Source organism: Eublepharis macularius, chromosome 15, assembly GCF_028583425.1.
Source record: "Eublepharis macularius isolate TG4126 chromosome 15, MPM_Emac_v1.0, whole genome shotgun sequence".
Lineage (NCBI taxonomy): Eukaryota > Metazoa > Chordata > Lepidosauria > Squamata > Eublepharidae > Eublepharis > Eublepharis macularius.
The window spans coordinates 58,726,958-58,750,158 of NC_072804.1; the positions used below are offsets into that span (position 1 = coordinate 58,726,958).

General features: G+C 47.2%; 1 protein-coding gene across 8 annotated transcripts in view; it reads left to right on the forward strand.

Annotated features, from left to right (window-relative positions):
• LOC129343072 (leucine-rich repeat and fibronectin type III domain-containing protein 1-like protein) overlaps window positions 1–23,201 on the forward strand; it is a 60,627-nt gene that overhangs the window by 26,948 nt on the left and 10,478 nt on the right. For 6 of the 8 annotated variants that reach the window (XM_054999063.1, XM_054999066.1, XM_054999065.1 and 3 more), the window contains one exon: window positions 16,420–16,587. In XM_054999063.1, coding sequence (XP_054855038.1) covers window positions 16,463–16,587 — 125 coding nt within the window. In that variant the 5' untranslated portion in view covers window positions 16,420–16,462. Of the gene's footprint in view, window positions 1–14,668; window positions 14,944–15,331; window positions 16,164–16,419; window positions 16,588–23,201 lie in introns of those variants that run through there. The other 2 variants (XM_054999069.1, XM_054999067.1) reach the window with 2 other exon arrangements.

The following is a 23,201-nucleotide window of genomic DNA, read 5'->3' on the forward strand; positions in this document are numbered from 1 at the left end:
CGCCGTAGTTGAAGCGGAGGTCTTTGCATAGGCCGGTAGGGGCATTGTGCTGCAAAGTGACCGGCTTGTCCACATTGCAAACACAGCCCTTGTTGCCATCTAGCATCTCTCGCTCCACGGGTGGCGTACCCAGATCCCCGTCCTCCCTTCTGTAAAGTCAAGGGTCTTCTTTGTCCCGTTTGTTGTTGTTGTTCAACCAAACGGACTTCCAAAATGCGATTCTCAACTTCGCATGCAAGTTGGATCCAGCCTAACAACGTAGGGGGATTGTCCTGCATGAGGGCTCTGTCCAAAAGTCTCGGGTTTAGTCCTTGCTTGAACAGAATGATTTTGGTGGACTCCTCACACCTAGGGCATTTGGCAGCCAATTGTCGGAATTTCGTGATATAGTCTCTCGCCGACATGCTACCCTGTTTAATGGCTTGCAATTCTGTTCGGGCCCTGGTTTCCTCTAAGGGGTCTTCATATTGCGCTCGAATAGCATCCACCAACCCCTGGAGAGTATTGAGTTCTGGGGCCCCGATATTATAGAGTCCTACATACCAGTCCGCTGCTTTGCCTTGTAAGCGGGATCCGAGATGTTCAATTTGACTGGCCTCGCTGCTGAAGAGGTGTCCCCACCGGTTGAAGAATTGCACGACTTGCACTAGGAAAAATCCCAGTTTGGAGGGATCCCCATCAAAAGTAGCTTCCAGTTTCACCCAACCCATCGGGAGGTCTTGCCTCGGAGTCGGTGCTGGGTAGAAGTCTGTCGGAAGCATCAATGGCACTTGAGGTATGGGGGGACCCGGTTGTGGTAGCGGTGCTGGTTGCGCTGGCGGCGGCATCACCGGTTGAGCCGGGGGTAACGGCCTCGGCTGGGCTGGCGGTGGTGCTCTCGGCTGGGCTGGCGGTGGTGCTCTCGGCTGGGCCGGTGGCTGCAGTCGTGGTCGGGCAGGCGGCTGCAATCTCGGTCTGGCTGGTGGCAATACAGGAGGTGCTGGCAGTAGCGGTTGAGGTGGAGGTGGCCGGTGCGGCTGAGTAATGACCGGCCGCTGAGGGACGGGTTGGTGGGGTCGTAGTGGTGTAGGCCCCACCGGTTGGTTCGGAGGTGGTATTACGGGCTGCTCAAGTGGCAAACGTATCGGTTGCTGCGAAGGAGTTAGTTGCGGTCGAAGCGGAAGGGGCCGCAGCGGCGAAGGCCTGATGGGTGGTGGGCCGTGCGGGCTTACCCCTCTCGGCATCGTGTTTCTAGGACGCAAAGGCTGATCTTGTGGCGTCGGGGCGCTCGGGGTCTGTTGGATGGGAACCACTTCTAGCGGCCGTTCCTCCTCTGAAGGGGCCGGGGGCTCTTCCGTCTGATCCGGCCGAACTGTCGTTGGAGAAGCGGGAGGGGGTATCACCGTCGTTTCGGTTGGACGGGTTGGCCCTTCTTCCTCCTCTCTAGGCTCCTCCGCTGGGGTCTCCTTGGGAGATGGATCCCCGTCCGATTTTGGGGTTTCCGTTGGAGTCTCTCCAGGTGCCTCAGCTGGAGTATCCCCGCCCGGCGAAGTTTCGTCTATCCTAGGGAGTTCCGCGGGCGATTCTCCCGGTTCTCCCGGATAGTATTCCTCCTCTCCCGAAGGTAGCGGCTGCTGCGGGGCGTCCTCCACTGGATAGGACATGACACTTTGGAGGGTGGCGATTTGTACCGCCATTTCTTCAGGTGAGATTCTCTCCCCTGCCGCCATCGCTGAGATTAGGTGAATGGCATGAGCCAAACTTTCCTCCATATCAATCAGCCTAGCCTCCAACTGTTGCATTCGGCTAGGACCCGGTTGCCCCATCACGGAACCTCCCTCGGTTGTACTCACCGGGGAAAACGGTCCCCAAGGCGGAGGGTCTCCTTGATCGTCTCGTGATCTCGCTGCTAGAATTCCTTTGGCTAGACCCGTCACTGCCGATATGCCGGAATCTACAGCATGGGTGCGACTTTGCATTTGCACCCAACTTTGTTCAGGAACTTCCGTTGGCTCTTTCCAAGGGACAAGTTCCGAATAATCCCAACTCAGGGCGCCGCGGCGAGATGTGTTCCCGTCCGTCTGTTCGGCCGTCCTGTTCCAAAACAGCCACGGTTGGCTGCTATCCAGCTCAGGGACAGTCTCTAGGCTTCGGCGTCCGTTCATCGAAATTCTTGGATGAAGCCCTCCGGCCCGGCGCTCTCGCGTTTCTCGGGGTCTGGCTCCCCACTCCGACGGGGTGGGTAACGAGATCAAGGGGAGAGCGGTAGCCGTCGGCCTGGTCCCCTCACTGCTGAGGTCGATGAGAGGCGATGTAGACGTCGAAGCTCCAGCCCCGGCTGGCACATGAGATTCTTGGGGTTGCACTGTTTGACTGTCGGGGGACGCATACGGATCAAACAAAGGATCCCTGTCCGGGACAACCTTGGATTCCGCTGGGCCCGACTCAGGCATGATTGGTAACAAAATGTCAGCTTGTGGCTAGATAAGGCGCTTCCTACAGGTTCCCTTTCAAAAGCAAACAGGAGTCCATTGATTGAACAAGGAAACTTTACTGCAGAAAAGGTCCATTATAGTCCACTGTCCTGAATAGGAGACTCAGGATGGTACATAGTCATTGTTACCAATGAAGGGCAAAGCATGAGGTACAGAGTAACAATACCCATCTGGATTTGCCTCCCCCCACAGTTCTCAAAACAACATCTTTCAGTCCTGGGAAGCTGCTCTCCTTCAAGGCCAATGCTTGGTGGAACGGTGTTAGACAAAACAGTCGCCTCCGGTGGGAATGCTGCCTGGGAACTGGTGCACCTGGGAAGAAAGCACTTAAACACTAGAAGCATTAGAAAATGGAGTCAGTACAGTTTAGATATACACTGGACCTGACACCCACAATGTCTGTTTCCCCCCAACACTAAGCATTCCAACTTCCCGATTTTACCTCGGACACTTCTAGCGTTCATATATAAACATCTATAATTTCCCAGGCATGTTCGGCCCGCAACCTTCCTCCTGCTGCCTCGAGACCTTGCCAGGCAGTCCATATTGTTTGTCACCGTCTCAGTGGACAACTCGAATCCATTTCCCTGTAGAAAAGTAACAGGTAACCCTTCATCTCTTTGAGATGAACCATCTCGAACCAAAGACATTTCATCTCCTGTCGGCCTTCCCCCAAGATTCAGTTTAAAAATTGCTCTGCCACCTTTTTGATTTTAAGTGCCAGCAGCCTGGCTCCTTGTCGGGACAAGTGGAGACCATCTCTTTTGTACAGCTCCCGCTTGTTCCAAACAGCATCCCAGTGCCACACAAACTTGAACCCTTCCTCCCCACACCATCGTCTCATCTACGCATTGACACTCTTAATCTGAGCCTGTCTCTCTGGCCCTGCATGTGGAGCAGGTAGCACTTCTGAGAAGGCTACCTTGGAAGTCCTGGCCTTGAGTTTCCTGCCTAGCAGCCTAAATTTTTCCTCCAGGACCTCATGCTTGCATTTCCTAACATTGTTGGTACCAACATGTACCACGACCACTGGCTCCTCCTCAGCACTGTCTACCCAACCTATCTAGAACCCGCGTGATGTCCGCTACCTTCGCACCAGGCAGGCAAGTCACCATACGGTCAGTACGCGGGTTTGCCACCCAGCTGTCTACCTGCCTAAGAATTGAATCACCAACTACCAAGAGCCCCCCTCCCTCCCTGCCCATGGATGGTTCCTTGATGCGAAAGGATTCCCGTTCACCAACTGAAGAAGAGGTCCCTCCTGAGGGCATATTCCCCTTATCCTCAGCACAGTGCCCTGTCTCCTCTCGACCCTCATGCTCCCTGGCAGTTCCTCAGTGTTTGGCCAGTGCTGAGAGGAGTGCCTGGTGTTCACCCAGAAAGGTGGCTGAGCCTTTTGTTTCTGGCACCCATGCCTGGGAGCAACTTACCCTGCACTTGGAGGTGGGGCTTATGGCAGGCAGCCCTGTGGGCTATGCTGGCATGGGATTATGCCCAGCACCATGGCCGTGTGCTTGCCCTCTTCCCCTCCCTCCCACTGTGGAGATGCTGGTAGCAACTGTTGTGGGAAGAAAGGCTGTCAAGCTTATACATAGGAATCACATATGTTGGGGAATAATTGCAGCAGCCCCCTTTTGAGGCATGGGCCCACTCCAGTTGGTTTCCAGAGTGGGTTGCATTTCTGGGCAGTCCCAGTTGGAGAAGAGGCTGCTGTGGACAGTCTCTGCTGCCGCGCTGGAGTGCCTTGGAAGGCTCAGAGCAGAGCAGTGCTGGCAGTATGTGCCAAGGGTGCCTCTCCTTATCCCTGGCTGCCTGTGCCAGGTGTAGATTCCAGAGAGGTAGTCATGTTAGTCTGTTGGGACAAAACAGGACAAAGGCTAACGACATCCCAGCAGGAGGTTTTGATGAGCCGTTGCCCACTTCCTCTGATGCATTTTATGCTCCTGCTGGAGTGAACAGTTAGTCTTTAAGGTGCCACTGGGGTCCTGCTTCACTGTGCTGAGTGTGCCCTTCCTCCAGATGGTCCCATCACCAGCGGTCCCCTTGCCTAAAGAGGAAGGTCCTGGCAGGAGCTCCTCTAGGGCTGCGGGTGAGCTGTGGGCTTGACTGGGACGTGGTGTTCTGCTGGAGCTGTGAAGCTGCGGCGGGAGGAATGCCTTCCAGCCATCACTGTGGCTCCATGTGCCCAAGGTCCACTTGCTGGTGTGGGAGATGCACTTGGCATCCAGACCTTCCCAGGCAGCATAGCAGACCTTTAGAATTGCTCTGCCGAGCAGGTGCTTAGCTCTCCCATTGAAACCAGTGCTCCGCTTTGGCTTGGTGGCACTCACTGCATTAAAGGGGCAAGGCGTGACTTCCAAGGCAGCGCTGAACATCTGTGCTGCTGTGTAAGCATTTTGCTGACCTGCAGCTGTTGCTCTCTCTCAGAGCCTGCTTGTTCACCTTGGTCTTTCAGGCCCAATTTTTTTCTCTTGCAAGTTGGAACTGGAATCTGTGGCATTAAAGAGGAATGTTTTTAAACTCTAACCTTTAATTCTGGTGTTCAGTTTCTTGCAAAGCTTATCTTAAGCTGCAGACTGCAATCTTGTGGGTGCATAAGGAAAAGAGAAGTGAGAAAAGAACTGGAATGTTATCAGAACATCAGAGTTACTTTGCTCTGTTTGCAACTTCCAAAGATTTAATTAGTTTGTTTTAATCAGAGCTTACTTGTTACGTTGGCCAATCCTGTGTACATTGGCGCACAAATGTGGGCTTAACACCTCTTGGATCTTTCTGATGTGTGTGCTTTCTCATGATGCTTCAGCCGCTCGCCCTTCAGCCTCTGTACCAGCTTTGCATCTTCTGCCAATCATAGAATCATAGAATCATAGAGTTGGAAGGGTCCATACAGACCATCTAGTCCAACCCCCTGCCCAGTGCAGGATCAGCCTAAAGCATCTCTGACAAGTATTCATCCAGCCTTTTCTTGAAAACTGCCAGTGAGGCGGAGCTCATCACCTCCCTAGGCAGCTGATTCCACTTTTGAACTACTCTGACGGTGAAAAAGTTTTTCCTAATATCCAGTCGGTACCTTTGTGCATGTTGTTTTAGCCCATTGCTTCGGGTCCTACCCTCTGCTGCCAACTGGAACAGCTCCCTGCCCTCCTCCAAATGACAGCCTTTCAAATATTTAAAGAGAGCAATCATGTCCCCCCTCAACCTCCTCTTCTCCAAACTAAACATTCCCAAGGCCCTCAACCTTTCCTCGTAGGGCTCAGTCTCCAGACCCCTGATCATCCTCGTCGCTCTCCTCTGCACCCTCTCGATTTTGTCCACATCCTTTTTGAAGTGAGGCCTCCAGAACTGCACACAGTACTCCAGGTGTGGCCTGACCAAGGCAGTATAGAGAGGGGCTATGACCTCCTGCGATTTCGACGCTATGGCCCCTTTGATACAACCCAAGATTGAATTAGCCTTTTTTGCCACTGCATCACACTGACTGCTCATATTTAGTTTACAGTCCGCTCTTACCCCAAGATCCCTTTCACATATACTACTGCCCAGAAATGTATCCCCCATCCAGTATTTGTGCTTCCCATTTTTGTGGCCCAGATGTAATACTGTGCACTTGTCTTTGTTGAATTGCATCCTATTCACAGCTGCCCACTTCTCCAGAGTATTCAGGTCTTGTTGAATTTTAATTCTATCTTCTTGGGTGTTTGCTACTCCTCCCAATTTGGTATCATCAGCAAATTTAATGAGCAGCCCTTCCACTCCTTCATCCAGATCATTGATAAAAATATTGAAAAGCACCGGGCCCAAAACTGAGCCCTGCGGCACCCCACTGGACACGTCCCTCCAATCTGATGAAATGCCGTTGACCACCACTCTTTGAGTGCGGTCCTCTAACCAGTTCCCTATCCACCAAACTGTCCTATAGTCCACTCCACAGTCTTCCAGTTTGCCCATCAGAATGTCATGGGGGACCTTATCAAAAGCTTTACTGAAATCCAGATAAATCATGTCAACAGAGTTCCCCCGATCCAGTAAGCTGGTCACTTGATCAAAGAAGGAAACCAGGTTGGTCTGGCAGGATCTGTTAGGAACTATCAACTTTGATCTCCCCACCCCCATCCCATGACTACTAACATATGCTCTTCCCTTTAATTAAGATGAGAGCACTTAGGGAGACCAGAAAGTGAGGGTACCCCCCCCCCCAACCAGCATGCTGAATTTCAATGTTAGCCTTTGTGGAGAAATACCGTATTACTTTGTGTATGGGGTTTGACAAAACCCACACATTTAGTGTTAAAAGATTTTCTCCCCTGGCAGAAGGCAGGCAGGAAAGTGGAAGTCAGTTACTTCCAAGTATTGCCCAAGTACCACTCATGAAAGCTTTGAAAAGGCTAATGGCCATCCTTGCCAGAGACCATGAAATGGTCAACTCACACTTTAGCTGGAATCTGACACCTAGAAGGGACACAGGCTAGATTATATCTTCCTAAAAACGTTAAGGAAGTATTTGTTGACCCATAATGGGGAGAGAAAGCCGAAGAGAGAAAATCTGTTGGAAAGGAGGGAGAGGGGTGCATTTTGGAGGGGAATTTTGGTTAAGAACATAAGAACATAAGCAAAGCCATGTTGGATCAGGCCAGTGGCCCATCCAGTCCAACATTCTGTCACACACAGTGGCTAGAAATCCAGTGCCATCTAAAGGACTGTCAGTGAGGCCAGGACACCAGAAGCCCTCCCACTGCCTTCCTTCCAGCACCAAGACAACAGAGCACCACCTCCCCACAAAGAGAATACCATCTATCTCCTGTGGCTAATAGCCACTGATGGACCTCTGCTCCATATATTTGTCCAGTCCCCTCTTGAAGCTGGCAATGCTTGTAGCTGCCACCACCTCCTGTGGCAACGAATTCCATGTGTTTATCACCCTTTGTGTAAAGTAGTATTTTCTTCTATCTGTTCTAACCCGACTGCTCAATAATTTCATAGAGTGCCCACGAGTTCTTGTATTGTGAGAAAGGGAGAAAAACACATCTTTCTCTACCTTCTCTAACCCGTGCATTATCTTGTAAACCTCTATCATGTCTCCCCTCAGTCGTCTTTTCTCCAGGCTAAAGAGCCCCAAGCGCCTCAATCTTTCCTCATAGGGAAAGTGTTCCAACCCTTTAATCATTTTAGTTGCCCTTCTCTGTACTTTTTCCAGTGCTATGATATCTTTTTTAAGGTGTGGCGACCAGAACTGTACACAGTACTCCAAATGAGGCCTCACCATCGATTTATACAGAGGCATTATGATACCGGCTGATTTGTTTTCAATCCCTTTCCTAATAACCCCTAGCATAGCATTAGCTTTTTTTATGGCAGTCGCACACTGTTGATTCTACCTGGAGGAAGGAGGTCTCATATCTTGGCTCCCTCTTGATGGCTGCCATTGCCACGTGGAGCAGAGAAAGGGCTGCCTGCCTGAACAAATCCTGTGTGTGTGTGTGTGTGATGTGCTGTCAAGTCGCCTCCGACCTATGGCGACCCTATGAATGAAAGACCTCCAAAATGATCTCTCGTTAATAGACTTGCTCTGATCCTGCAAAATGGAGGACGTGGCTTCTTTTATTGAGTCAAGCCATTTTGCGTTGAGATTTCCTCTTTTCCTACTGAATTCTACTTTTCCTAGCATTCTTGACTTTTCTAGAGAGTCTTATTATGTGACCAAAGTAAGCCTCAGTTTGTCATTTTAGCTTCTAGGGAGAATTCAGGCTTGATTTGATCTAGTACCTGCTTGTTTGTCTTTTGACTGTCCATGGGATCTGCAGCACCACATTTCAAATGAATCATTTTCTTCCTGTCCAACTTTCACAGCCATACATGGCAATGGGGGAAACCATAGTTTGGATTATCTTGATCTTGGTTCCCAGAGAGACATCTTTATCTTTGAGGATCTTTTCTAACTCCTCACAGCTGCTCTTCCAAACCTCAGTCTTCTTCTGATTTCTTCATTGCAGTCTCCCTTTTGGTTGATGATTGAGCCAAGGAATAGAAAATCGTGAACAATTTCAATTCTTTGTTGAAATAAACTATCTTTTTCATTAAGCAAGATACTAAAATATAAATAATTATTAAAACAAAACCTATAGTTAATGAAGAAATACAGGCAACGAATTTAACCTTCCTAACGTCTCTCATTTTTATTATTTATTCATTTTATTTATGTCATTTTTAGTCCTCCTTTCTCACTGAGTCTCAAGGCGGATTACACAGTGTGAGATTAGTAAAGTATGTAGTACAGTAATGATTTAAAATTTTCAATCAGTACACAGTCAAATATATTTCTCACCTAGATCTTCATGACATTTCCTTTGTGAAAACCCAAATCTCTTATCTGGGTTACCATCTTGTATATTAATTAGCATGTGCTATAAATAGAGACATCTAAAATCTTTCACACATGACAACAATATAGAATATGATTGGTCTTAGACTGAGCTGATTCTTCAGATTTTCAATCATGTGACATTCTACTAAAGCCTAGAGTGATGTTATGGTGCAGGTACAAGATAAGCTTTATACATTTTTAAGAGTTGACAAAAAGTGGGTTATGATTGGGTCCAATTCCACTACACTGACAGTGGAATCCTAAGCAGAGTTACTCCGGTCTGTGGGCATGGACTGGAGTAACTCTGCTTAGGATTTCACTGTTAATTGGTTGTCAAATGATAAAAGGAACAGCTACGTTGTTATACAACCTGTTGTCAAACTACATTAGTTTATACATAGTTCGCTAGAATACATGTGTATAACTACACTTGCGTTTGGCAATGTTGGAGATATTTCTGCTACTTTGGGCAAGGTCAAGGCATAGTGGAAAACGCTTATTTGAGAACACACATCGCTGCTGTTGTATTATTTATAAAACCTTTGAAGTCACTTCAGATTGTTGTGCAGCCAGTAGAAAAGTGGCAGGGATCACCAGAAAGGCCTTTTAGCACTTCTTTGTTTCTGTGCCAGGGAGTTTGTTGCTTGCTGTGTTTGTGCGTGCCCGTGCTGCATGACTTTTAGAACGTTGCATTATCTAGGGATTAAGAGCTTCATGTTGCATTTTGACTACATAAAAGGTAGCGGTGAAGGAAAAACAGGACTGGTTTGACAGCCTGTAGCCTTTGAAAGTTAAATTTCTGTTTATAGCTGCTGCTCTGTTTCCTGCTAAGTTCACATGATGCAGCTGTGCAAAGTTGAGACACACACAAACCACACAGTGGAGAGATGACATGGTTTGGCTTGGGAAGGTTGTACATATGGTTGAAATCTGTGACCAAGGATGGGTCAGAACTTCCATAGTACAAACTGGACTCCGGATCCTGGCGTGCTTGAATGCCTGGCTAACTTCTCAGGAGGCCTAAGAGCTCCCCCAGGGTCTTTGAACCTTTCTGCCTGGCTTGATGGGCTTGTTGTGGCTTGTGTCATTCCCTGCATGTGTCAGTTGTCAGTTACAGATCTGGGGGGGGGCGGCGGGGCAGGGGTATCAGCTGTGCTGCTGTGCGTTCCCCTGCTCTCATTATGGATGATGGTTCCTTGAGGAGTTACCAGACCTCCTGTAATGGAAGAAGATGGGAAGGGGAATAAACAGTCCCTCCTTTTGCATGATGAAGTCAGGGGTGGCTCAAAGCATTCCTTCTTGTGGCCTGATAAAAACCAGGCAGAGCTGTGAAAAGGTAACTCCACTGGACCGTGCCTGAAATGTTGTGGACTGCTCAGAATTGGAACTGACCCTCTGCATCCACAAAACCCCTCCCTCCTGCTCCTTTGAATCAATTTCATTTCCTTTTGAGTTTGCTGCCTGTAACTGTTTGGAATTTAGCCTGTACATTGTGTTGGGCATCCATTTTTCCTGTCTCTGCTGTGTGTTTCCCAGAAGACTATACTAGTGGTCTGGGGAAGGGAAAGAGTTGGGGGATAGGCTGGGCGATGGGAATTGGATGAGCCAGGGGAGGGGAGGCCTGTTAAGGAGGCTGTGCTTCCCCATCCAAACTGATGGCAGTTCCTCTGTGAACAAACCCTCATGTCTTCAGGTGCTGTGGCTTAAAGCTGTCCTGGAAGACTGCTGTTGCCCACGAGTTTGATGGTGGATTGGAGAGGAATTGCAAAGTCTTGTATTGCAAAGTCCTGGCTTGGTAAATTAAGTGGAGTTAGCCTCTCCCAACTGGGTCCATGCAGCAGCAGGTTGTCATGCTCATTTGGCTTGAACAGGCGGTGCCTCTGAATTCTATTTCTTCCTTTCTTCCTCTCTCAGTTCACTGTCTGGCAGGGCCCTGACGTTGGGGCCATGAGCAGATCTGTTAGTTAGGCAGTTTGTGGCCAATGGACTTATCTCCCTACATGAAGCGGTGGAGGAATGGGTGTTGGGGCCTCCTGAGCATTTTGTGCTGTGAGTTTCCTGCATTTGTCTTGAGGCCCCTTGTCCTGTCTGGGAGGACTGAGGGCTTTATGGCCACCCTGATAACCCTGGGACTAGATGTCTTTGGTATGTGCGCAAAGGAGTCAGCAGCGAACTAGATCAGCGGTCCCCAACCTTTTTTTCACCAGGCACCAGTTTCGTGGAAGACAATTTTTCCATGGACCGGGGGTGGGTGGGGGGAGATGGTTTTGGGATGATACAATTGTGCACTTTATTTCTATTACTACATTATATAATGAAATAATTATACAACTCACCACAATGCAGAATTAGTGGGAGCCCTGAGCTTGTTTTCCTGCAACTAGACGGTCCCATCTGGGGGTGATAGGAGACAGTGACACCCGAACTGTGTTGCTTATGTCCAGTCTACTCCGTGATCTCGTTTTGGTTGCTGTCACTGCAGAAAACCCTGCTTCACAAAGGTAGGATGTTGGAAATGGAAGCAGGCTTTTCAGCGCTTTTGTGGCAATCTCAGGATATTCCGCCTTAACTTCAATCCTTAACGTATGGAGATTTGAAGTTGTCTCAAACATTAAGGCCACCGTCATTTGCAATCTCAAGCAGTTGATCTTCTTCTAGTACGGACAAAGTCGATTCACCTGGCTTATTCACAAATAGGTCATGGATCCGTTCTTTCCCAGTTTGGGGGTCTTTTGTGGTTGAGAAGTAATGCTCAGACTGTTTTGAAAGCTGAGATAGGTGATCATGCAACAGCTGGGAGAAGGAAGGCCCTGGCTCAGTCTCTTTCAAAATCTCTGCTGATGTTTGAAACGTCAAAAATCCCAATGTTCACTCGTTGTCCCCATAATTCCAGTTTGGCTTTGAATGCAGCCACTTTATCTGCCAACTTGAACACAGTTGTCATTCTCCCTTGAAGGGACAGATTGAGATTGTTGAGCAGGTTGAATATGTCACACAGGTAAGCAAGTTTTGTGACCCGTTCCTGTGTCACTGAAATGTGTTGCCAGTGGTGACTGTTTTTCTAAAAGAAATCTCTGGAGCGGCTCTTGTAACTTAAAAACTCTGGCCAGTGATCTACCTTTAGAAAGCCATCTCACTTCTGTATATAACAGAAGACATGTGTGCTCTGCGTCCATCTCCTCACAGAGCTGTGCAAACTGACGTGAGTTAAGGGCACGTACTTTGTGGTTGATAATTTTAAGCACATCCTGCAAAATGCTGTTAAGTTCAGATGACATTTTTCAGCTAGCCCGCATTTCTTTATGGATGACACAGTGCATAGACTCACATTCAGAAGCGACCTCTTTGACCCGAATAGTTAAACCAGGAAGCCGTCCAGTCATGGCAGCCACTCCGTCCGTGCAGATACCGACACAAAATGATCAGTTCCGTTTTCCTGATATGTAATCATTCAAAGACTTGAATAGTTCTGCACCTGAGGTGTTGGTTAGCAAAAAAGTGCACATAACATATCCTCATGCACATCCTCCTGAAAAATACATCACACAAAAACAAGCATTGTTGCCTTGTTCTCAACATCGGTAGACTTATCAACCTGGATTGTGTACCACGGTGACTCATTAATCCTCTCTAACAATTATTCTCTGCCTTTTTTTTAAAAAAAATCTGTTTTAATTAATAACTTTTACTGTTTTATGTTTTTATTATGCTTTATTTTGTAAGCTACCTAGGGCAAGCTCCCTGCAGATGTGGCGTTTGCCCCCTAAATATGTGCTTCCCTTTCATAGGTTTTTGCATAGGGACCTGGATTTGGAAGGCTGCTTGACTGCACATTGGTCTTGATTATAGTTATTTTATTTATAATCTACCTTTCTCATTGTGATCCAAGGTGGATTACGCACTGTAAGTGAATACGATATAATCAATAGCTAGGACATTAACTGAATATGATCAACAGGGCATTCGATGTAAACAGATACAATAGGATATCGTAGCAGAAATTTTGAAAACTAGCATAAAGCTGAGCACAGAGAGAAAAACTTTCTGAATTAAAGCATAATTCATAAACTTGACATCTTGAGTAACGTGGAACTACCCAGTAGGATCATATTTACATCAGCAGACAGTACCCAATAACAGTCTATAGTCCCTGTTCTTACCAAGGTATCTTGTTAAGCTTTATCTTATGATGCAGCCTTATAATCTGAAAGGCCTCCTGATTAATTCAGTGTTGCATTGTTTGCAGAAATCTGGAAGAGTGGGACCTCCTCAGGCAGGCCATTCCATCAGGTGTGGGCTACCATAGAGGAAGCACGCGTGTGAGCATCTGTTGATTTTGTCCAAGTGCGGGGAGGAATCTACAGAAGGCCCTGTTCAGATGAGTGAACCTGTCATGGCAGAACGTAGTGGGAGAGGCGGTTGCACAGATATGAGGGGCCGAGCCATGAAGGGCTTTGACCATAATAGTCATGACTTAGAATTGAGCCCAATGGAGTGACTGCGTAATGGGAGTATGACAGAGCACCCTTCACTCGCCCCACTGTGAGGCAGATTTTCCCGCCTAAATTCAGTTTTTCTGCTTTGACTGAGAAGCCTGAAGTAGTGTGTTAATATTTGTGGTTTTGAAAGTCTGTTTGTCCCACACTGATACGTAGCTATAATTTTGACTTTTTAGTCCAGCCTGGAAACTTGGAAAGGGCACTAGGGACTGTATAACATTCAAAAAGAAATTAACAACTTTATTTAACAGCCAGGGCTTGAGTAAGTGTAGTCAGGGGATGGAAATGTGGAGGTAAAATTTTGTTGATATTACAGAATACACTTCATGTAACAGGCAAAATAGTATCCTTGAAGCTTATTTTCATATATTCTTGGTTCTTAACAGTGTGAGGCGTTTTACTTCATAAATTAGTTACAGCAACCATGTTTCTTCAGGAAGTTTCCTATGGCAGTTCAGGTTTTCTGGAGTTAATCACTTTGTGCACCCAACTCACTCCTTTCTTGAAACTAGAGGGTATTCCTATCTCCTGAGTAGTCTAAACTGTTTTCACTTCACAACAAACCTGGGGTCCTCTTCAGAACCAAACCCCGTTCGAAAACTGGGCCAGAATTAATCTTCTCAGAAGATATAACCACTATTCTTTTTGGCTTGAAAGGGAGTCTCAACCCACTACCCAATCACTCTTGCCAAAACACACTCCCAGTTCTCTGGTGTCTGTGTAAATTCAAATATTTTGAATTCTTAGATAGAATTCTTCCTCAGGACAGTCATATCACAGTTAAGCCAAAGGAGACTTCTCCCTTTACTCTAAAGGTGAACCTGTCTGACTTTTCTGGTCAGACTCCCTGATTCCAAATCCTGTCAGAAACCAACTGACTGCCTTCAGACTAAGTGACCAGTCAGAAAAAGGGATCAGCCTGTCACTCAAGCTCTCCATTCTATGGAAGAGTTTCACCCTTTGCCTCCCAGCGCTTATTTTGCTGCACTTCAGAAACCTGCTGTTGAGTAGAGTCCTTCACAGGGAGTGACAGATATGCTCTGTCTAACTCATGTAAGTAAATGAGCTGCAGTGTTGTGCACCAGGTCATTTATTATTTATTATTTATTTATTTAATTTTTAACCCGCCCTCCCCACAAGTGGGCTCAGGGTGAGGTACAACATTGATTAAAATACAGCTTGAGTCTCCAGGTTGACTTTGAGGGGAAAGACCAAAGTAAATTACAGTAATCTAGTCTCAGTGTTATTGTGGATTGAGTCCAGGTGGCCACATCTGCTGTGTTGAGGGTGGGAGGCCTTCTTTAGGCTAGTCTAATCTGGGAGAAGGCCTTTTTGCCACGGCATTTACTTGTTCCTCTAGCAGCAGTGCTGACTCCAGTATAAACCTTAAGTTTTCCACTGAGTCAGTCGGAGTTCATTGGACCTCATCAGAGGTTGGAAGTACCACGTCCTTCAAGATCTCTGCTTTTCCGGCCAGCATCATTTCCCTTTTGTCTGGGTTCAATCTCTGGGTTTTTTTTCTTTCAGCCATCTGACAACAGCTGTCAGGCACTGACTTAATGCTTCTACCGCATCACCAGGGGATTTGGATAAGGAAATACAGAGCTAGGTATCATCTGCAAATCGATGGCATCCAGTTCCATAGCTACGAATGAGTTCTCCTAAAGGCTTTACGTAGAGGTTGAATAACACGGGGGTAAGATTGCCCCTTGTGGGAGGGAGGCTGCAAGATAGTTCCCACACTGAGAATAGCTGGTCTCCAATAGCAACCCTCTGAGTCTGTTCCATAAGGAACAGTTTAAACCAGTCCAAAGCACATCCCTAGATACCTACCACTGCCTCCACATGCCTCAACAGGATGGCACGGTCTACTGTCTTGAAGGCTGCAGATAGATCCAGGAGGAGCAATAATGAAGCGTGGCCTTTGTCTGTGTTGCCTTTCCAAAATGCGTCAAGTTTGTCAAAAGACTGGACTGGACTGAAATGCCAAGGGCCGCTTTTGCTGTGCATTGTGTGTGCTCCTTCCTAGCCTCTCTAAGAACTGTCGTTTTAATTGGCTCCCAGCAAACTCCCTTGAAATGAGATAGTGTGGAACAATGAAGGAGCCTTTGATTGTGTGCCGAGAAAGGCAAGCAGTTGGAATTCTGCATCTAGGGTCAGCACAGGGCGTTCGTGGCATCTGGGGCGGCTGGCAGCCACGGCTGCGTGGGCTGCATGGGAGGGGCCTGATCCTCTCCTTCCCACCATTCTGTCACGGACACCCTTGGATGTTTACAGTTTGTTTGTGTGCATACAAGAACGCTGTATCCCCTCCCCCCAATTAATTTGTTGAGATATGTCCATGCTGCACAAACTCTTGATGCCAAGTTTCAAGGGCAGTTTTATAACATTAATATCTGAAAGTTCAAAAAGAACCCGGGCTGTCAGCAGCTGGCAGTGCATCCATCAACTGTCACCACCAGCATGCTGCTGGCGGGCCTTCCGGGAGAGAGAGGTGTGGTTTGGAACAGAGCAATGGAAATAACCGGGATCCAGCCAGCAGCATCAGCTGGGAGAACTGGGGAGGCGCGCTCTCACAAGGGTCGGGGCTAGAGGGTTGTGTGTGTGTGTGTTTCTACAAATAAAGCAACTCTGTAGTGCAGACCCACTTTCTGAGACAGGTACACAGAGACGGGCTTCTGGGAAAGATTGCGACTATTGGACCAGGTGTCCATGGGACAGGGTCATCGTCCGAAGGCTCTTCCTGTGTGGCAGTCTAATATTAGAGTTTGGACACTGTGGTGCTTCCAGGGATGGGACGTGATCACTGTAGTGAAGACACGTGGGCAGGTGACTGAATGTCCTTCTGAGTGCCTCAGGATCCTGTCGGATAAACAAACGATTCTTTACTAGCCTGCTGTGTGTGACCTGTGGGAGGGGGCTGCTTCTCTTGCTGCAGAGCTGCTTTGTTCGCACCAGGGATTCCTGCTTTTTTGTGGAGGTTTTGTGGTGAGGAGTGGGCTGTCCTGGGCCTTTTGGAGTCTTTGTTGCTCCTACACGACAGTGTTTGTTTTAACGGAAGTGCATGGTCTGTTTTTCATTTCAGGTGGAATGGCTGTCCCGGAGGTCTTGCAGGACTGTTGTGTTGAATGGCGAAGGATGGTTCTGCGTGGAAAATCCACTGCTTCAAGAGCTCTGGGTGCAAGCAGTCGAATGAGAAATGTGCGTCTGAGGCTGAGGACAGTCTGCCAGTCTGCTTGAAGGTTCCTCGAAAGTAAGAGTCGACTCTCTCACCTGTGTCAGGTTGCCGGCCCCTGTTCTTTGCGTCTGGTCCTAAGCCCACGAGCTTCTGTGGCCACTTTGCATCAGCAGCAGTTAGAAATACCTGGAAACGTAGTGAAAAGTCCCCTCCTCCCAGCTGTTGCTTGCTTGCAGCACAGTGTCTCTGCCTGTTTCCTGAATGAACATTGTAGAGGAAGCCGCTGGGAAGCCGAGGTGACCCCTGTCTGAACGGCTGCCCGAAAGATCCCTGCACCTCAGATGAAATCTCCCTCTTGCTCTTGTGTTTTGTTTGCAAGTTAATTTGCATTTTCAGCTTAATACAACTCAGTGCACAACAGTGCATCTGCCTTGCTTGACTGGAAGTAATTAGATTGAGTAGTTGGTGTCACAATTCTCTGTGCTCTTGGCTCCAGTCAGTTTTATGTTGTGGGTTTTAGTTAAGCTATTAACACATTTTATGATTCAGAAAATTGCAAAACATAAAAGGTAGGTAGGTTTTCCATTAGTGGGGGAACTTGAAGCATACTAGGAGGCACTCAACAAACATTGCTTTTAATTCCTTTGAGATGTAGAATGTGCAAATCTCAGAGTTTTCATCTGTTGTAGATTAAATAGTTGAGAAAGGTCAGTGGGTCAGCTTGAATGGTATAGGAAGCTTAGTGCCAGAAGTAATACAGGAGTATTGCCTTGCTTTGAGGACATTACCGGTGGGCCATTGATTGTGTGGGCTGGGAGCAGGCCCAGAGCGCAGTGCAGCGAGTGCCTGGACACCGCTGGGAGGTCATGGCAGCTGGACCCGAAGCAGGTCTCCTGTCTGCAGGTGGTGGTTGCTGCTGCCCCTCTCTGGCTGCTGTACAGTACCATTGACGCTAGGTGTGTGTGTGTGTGTGGCTCTCTCCTGAGCATGTAGTGTTTGAGGTTGGCCTTCACTTGCTTTGGCCATGGCACTTCTGGGCAGGTGCCGAGCAGCAGGTAAAGTCAGGGCCTGTAGCCTATATTAAGAATATGTGTAGGTTTCCTAAAAAATGAAAGTGCCTATTTTGTTGCACACATGAAGATAAGTAAAACAAATATAAATGCCAGAAAAGGAATGTGTGTTGTCTTATTCATTTCCTTGGTGCCTGGAAATCTCAGGTTGGAACCATAGGGCAGGGAGGGTGGGAGAGAGATCAAAGGAAGATGAAACTCGCATCGAAGCTTGTGAATCATTGGAGCTGAACAACATCTGTTCCTCTGCCATGCTTTCTTTGGGGCTGCAAATACTGCACTTGTTTTGCCTTCCTGGGAGTGCTAAGGACAAGTCGCTGCCTGCACTGCCACTCTGCCTCCTGTCTTGGGGCAGACAGACAACTCCCCTATGCCCTCTCTGTCATGCCCATGTTTTATGGCAATTGGATAAGTTACTTCCTAGATTTCTGAGGCTTTGTTTTAATTTGTGTATACGACTGGGACCCATTCTCAATTATCTGAAACTTTGCAGTGAGCATTTGATACGCTTACATTCAAATAGGGTAGAAAAAGAAGTTATGGTCCAAAAACGAATGTGACAGTGAAAATGGACATACCTAATAATGCATAGAATAAGATTTGAGGAGGGAGGGGTGGAGGGGAGCCTCTGTCCGTTGGCTCCTGTCCTTGAGCTTCTGAGCGGATGGGTTTGCCCTGGCATACCCAGTCCTCCTAGGGGAAAAGCCCAGAACAGTTGCTGCTATAAAATAACATGCCAGGGTGAGGAGAAGCAAAGGGGAAGAAAAGGAGAGAGGGAAAAGGGGGCAGGACCTTGAGGCTTTGGTTCCAGACTAAGAATCTGCACCAAATCTCCCAGTGGTTTTTTGGGGAATGTCTCCTGAGCCTTGAGGTGGTGCTGGAGGCCTCCCAACTGGATCTTTAGAAATAACTTGCAGGGTGGGAAACAAAACCTGTTAGAGAGATGTCTTCTAAAGCCCATGTTTCCTGGATCAACAAGCAGTCAAATTTCTGAAAGTAAAGCAAAATTTCCGAATCTTGAAGGGATCTTAAGGCCAGCAGCATTCCAGCTCAGCACGGGGCCAAATTCCAGAAGTTTCTTCAATGGATGAGTTATAAAAAATCAAATCAACCACTATCAGTGCTTCTGTATGCCGGTGACTTGGTTCTTCTCAGTTGAACTCCGATTAGCCTGAAGAAACTTGTAAATGATTTTTGTACCTTCTGTGCCCAAGAGTCGCTGACAATAAATTTTGCCAAAACAAAGATCTTGAGATTCTCTATGTCAAGACACTTGAAAGAACATCCCTGGCAAATTTTTGGAGAAACCAATGAAGAAGTTAGACAGTTGAAATATCTTGATGTGATGTTTAATTATGATTTGATCTGGAACTCCGACATAATCTGTCATAGGGAAGATCCAAACGACATTAACTATTTTTAAGAAAAAAATTTTACGCCAAAGGAGGTCAACTTAACCTGCTGTTGTTAATGGTATATAAAGTTATCATTCTTCCCAAATAGCTCTGCGCCGCCCCAATTTGGGCAAATGGACCGCTGGACTCACTGGATAAGCACCAGAAAACCTTATTTCGTAAGATTCTTTCTCTTCATCCTACTGTATCTTCAGCTGTGGTGCGGCTCAAACTGAGACTCCTTCAGATTTCAACATTAGCATGGTACCATGCCATTAAATTCAGATTGTCACTCCATGAATCTAATACTTTACCATCTCTACTGCAACTGGTAATAGCTGATTCTTGGTTCAAAACTTGGGTTAGCCCAATTGACTCAAAGCTTGCAATATTAAACTGAAACTTGATTCATATGGTTTCACTAAAAAAAATCCTTGCAAGATGTAAGAAACCGATTATTTAAAAAAGACTGGGCGACATTGAAATCCAGAGCTGATCGGAAGTGCTCCTCAATTTATTTTCACCTGTCCTATCAGAAAATGTTTGACCTGGCTAAATATTTTTTCTACTTAACAGTTCCAATATATCAGCATTCTTTGATACTACTCAGATGCAATGTGTTACCTTCCACTGAGATGAAGGGCATTTTAGTAAAAACCCCTATGAGAAGCGCTATCATATCCATTGTACAGATCAAGTTGATTCAATGACTCATATCCTTTTTAACTGCCCCTGTTACAATTTACTTTGCAACCAATATATTACTCCCTGCGCTGACCATCTACAGAATATTTCTGAACAACAGAAATTAAAGATCTTGCTGTCAGGCAAGATAAGAAATGCTCCTGTGATCTAGCCATATTTATCCATGGAGTTATGAACTTCTTATAAAATACTTGGCATATGGCTTGTGGGCTGTTAAGTTATAGGGAAAGGAAAGAAATAACTTGCACCTTTTTAGGAGCCGAAGTTTTCGAGAATCAGAGCTCCCTTCACCTGACTACTGAAAGCTGACATTGAAAATATTGTTGGTCTCTAAGGTGCCACTGGACAAAAATCCTACTGTTCTACTGCAGCCCAACATGGCTGCACACCTAAGTTGCATTGGTTGCATTGTTGAGAATGAAGATGCTCTGGGGAATGAATAGCAGCAGAGGTGCCTCTCCATGCCCCGTAGGCTTCTGTCCCCTTGCAGGTAACAGGGTGCTTGGAACAGTAAGCTGCAAAAGAGAGAGGGTCTGAAACCCTCTCTTGCTGTGCACATTCTCTGGCTCCTGCAACAAAGTGCTGTATGCGAAATGCCTTCCCAGATGAAAGCCTCAAGTTTCACCCAGACAGGTTCCCCCATTGCTCTGGTTCACAAAGGTCCATGCCTTTCCTGGCCTTTGTGGAACTGGGGGTGTCATGCCTCAGGTGGGGTGAGCCCCCTTGAGCTGCCACCACTCTGGGATGTAGGGTCCCTTAGGAAGGCCCAGAGTACCCTCCCAACCCTTCTGACCTCCATAGCTTGGCCAATAAACAGGTGCGAGGACCCAGCAGAGTAACAACAAACAAAAAGATTTGGTTGTTGTGGGTTTTCCGGGCTGTATTGCCGTGGTCTTGGCATTGTAGTCCCTGACGTTTCGCCAGCAGCTGTGGCTGGCATCTTCAGAGGTGTAGCACCAAAGGACAGAGATCTCTCAGTGTCACAGTGTGGAAAAGATGTTGGCAGGTCATTTGTATCTACTCAGGAGGGGTGGGGTTGAGCTGAGTCATCCTGTAAGAGTTTCCCAGGGTGTGGAATGCTAATGGCGGGAGGCTTCACTGTATCCTGAGGAGGTTCTTTTGCATAAGGATTGGTGCTTGATGTGCTAATCTTCTCTGCAGGGCTATTATCGGATATAGAGTGTTTTGTTAGCCTGGTGTTTTTCAGAACTGGAAACCATGCTCTGTTCATTCTTAAGGTTTCTTCTTTCCTGTTGACTTTTTGCTTATGCTTGTGAATTTCAATGGCTTCCCTGTGCAGTCTGACAAAGTAGTTGGAGGTGTTGTCCAGTATTTTGGTGTCCTGAAATAAGATACTGTGCCCTGTTTGAGTTAGGCTATGTTCAGCCACTGCTGATTTTTCAGGTTGTCCAAGTCTGCAGTGTCTTTCATGTTCTTTTATTCTTGTCTGGATGCTACACTTTGTGGTCCCGATGTAAACTTGTCCACAGCTGCAGGGTATACGGTATACTCCTGCAGAGGTGAGGGGGTCTCTATTGTCTTTTGCTGATCATAGCATCTGTTGTATTTTTCGGGTGGGTCTGAATACTGCTTGAAGGTTATGCTTTTTCATAAGCTTTCCCATCTGATCAGTAATTCCTTTGATATATGGCACAAAAAAAGAGGCATAATGAAAACATTAGTGGATCATGCAAGATGGATATGTGAGCCGCACTTTCTCGATGAGGAAATTAATCATCTAAACCACGCATTTCAGGCAAATGGCTACTTCAGAAATGAAATCCGAAGAGCAATCAAACCCAGGATGAATCAAACAACCAAGGAAAAACAGTCTCCTACAGGAAAAGTGTTTTTGCCGTATATCAAAGGAATTACTGATCAGATGGGAAAGCTTATGAAAAAGCATAACCTTCAAGCAGTATTCAGACCCACCCGAAAAATACAACAGATGCTACGATCAGCAAAAGACAGTAGAGACCCCCTCACCTCTGCAGGAGTATACCGTACACCCTGCAGCTGTGGACAAGTTTACATCGGGACCACAAAGCGTAGCATCCAGACAAGAATAAAAGAACATGAAAGACACTGCAGACTTGGACAACCTGAAAAATCAGCAGTGGCTGAACATAGCCTAACTCAAACAGGGCACAGTAACTTATTTCAGGACACCAAAATACTGGACAACACCTCCAACTACTTTGTCAGACTGCACAGGGAAGCCATTGAAATTCACAAGCATAAGCAAAACTTCAACAAGAAAGAAGAAACCTTAAGAATGAACAGAGCATGGTTTCCAGTTCTGAAAAACACCAGGCTAACAAAACACTCTATACCCGACAATAGCCCTGCAGAGAAGATTAGCACTTCAAGCACCAATCCATATGCAAAAGAACCTCCTCAGGATACAGTGAAGCCTCCCGCCATTAGCATTCCACACCCAGGATGACTCAGCTCAACCCCACCCCTCCTGAGTAGATATAAATGACCTGCCAACATCTTTTCCACACTGTGACACTGAGAGATCTCTGTCCTTTGGTGCTACACCTCTGAAGATGCCAGCCACAGCTGCTGGCGAAACGTCAGGAACTACAATGCCAAGACCACGGCAATACAGCCCGGAAAACCCACAACAACCATCGTTCTCTGGCCGTGAAAGCCTTCGACAATACAACAAAAGGATTTATTTACAAGGAGGTCAGTTAATATCAAACAAACAAGCAAACAAGAAGCAAGGTGCCTTAGCAACAATAGATGGGTGAAAGCACAATAGAAAGCCCCAGCGCGACTGAACTCCCTGCCCCTCTGTCTGCCAGGCTTGTCTTATCACCCTCCCTGGATGAGGGCCTCTCCCCCTAGCAGGAACGCCCTGTGGCCTGCTGCTCCCTGGGAGGAAGAAGAACCCAGGCTTCTCCCCTCCCAGACTTATATAGCACCAGTCCCCTGTGTTCTGATTGGCCAGAAAGGGCGCCCAAATGGCCCAGGGGCTCCTGGGAATTGTAGGCAGGCCTACTCCCACTGCTAACAGGCTTCTGAGGCCTTGCTAGGCCTTGGCACAGCCAGATCATAACAGGGGGGCAGTGCGTGGTGGGCTGGGCTGTTGGCACAAGGATTGTGCTAGAATTTACTGCAGTCCCCAGGACTGGCTGACCCACAGAACCCATGAGTGAGTGCCTGCTGCAGGGTTGATTCAGATTAGTACGTGGAGAGGGAAAGCCCTTGGAGCGTGGTGTCTTGTCTCACCTTCTAGGCTTCTGGGGACCAGGTGCAGGTTTCCCTCCAGGGCACTCCTGGCTTGTGTGGCAGTGGAGCCTTTCATACCACAGCTGTCTCATCAGATGTTTTTTCTGGCTTTGTACAGCACTTGGGACTTTGTTGTTCTTCCCAGACTTTCTGAAGGAGAAATCTTATCTGGGAAGTTAGCACATCTGATGCTGAGAACTGCAGTTCTTCCTATATGTTTATTTTGGTGTGCTGTTGGAAGAAGACACGCACTTATTTAATTCCCTGGTGCATAAGTAAG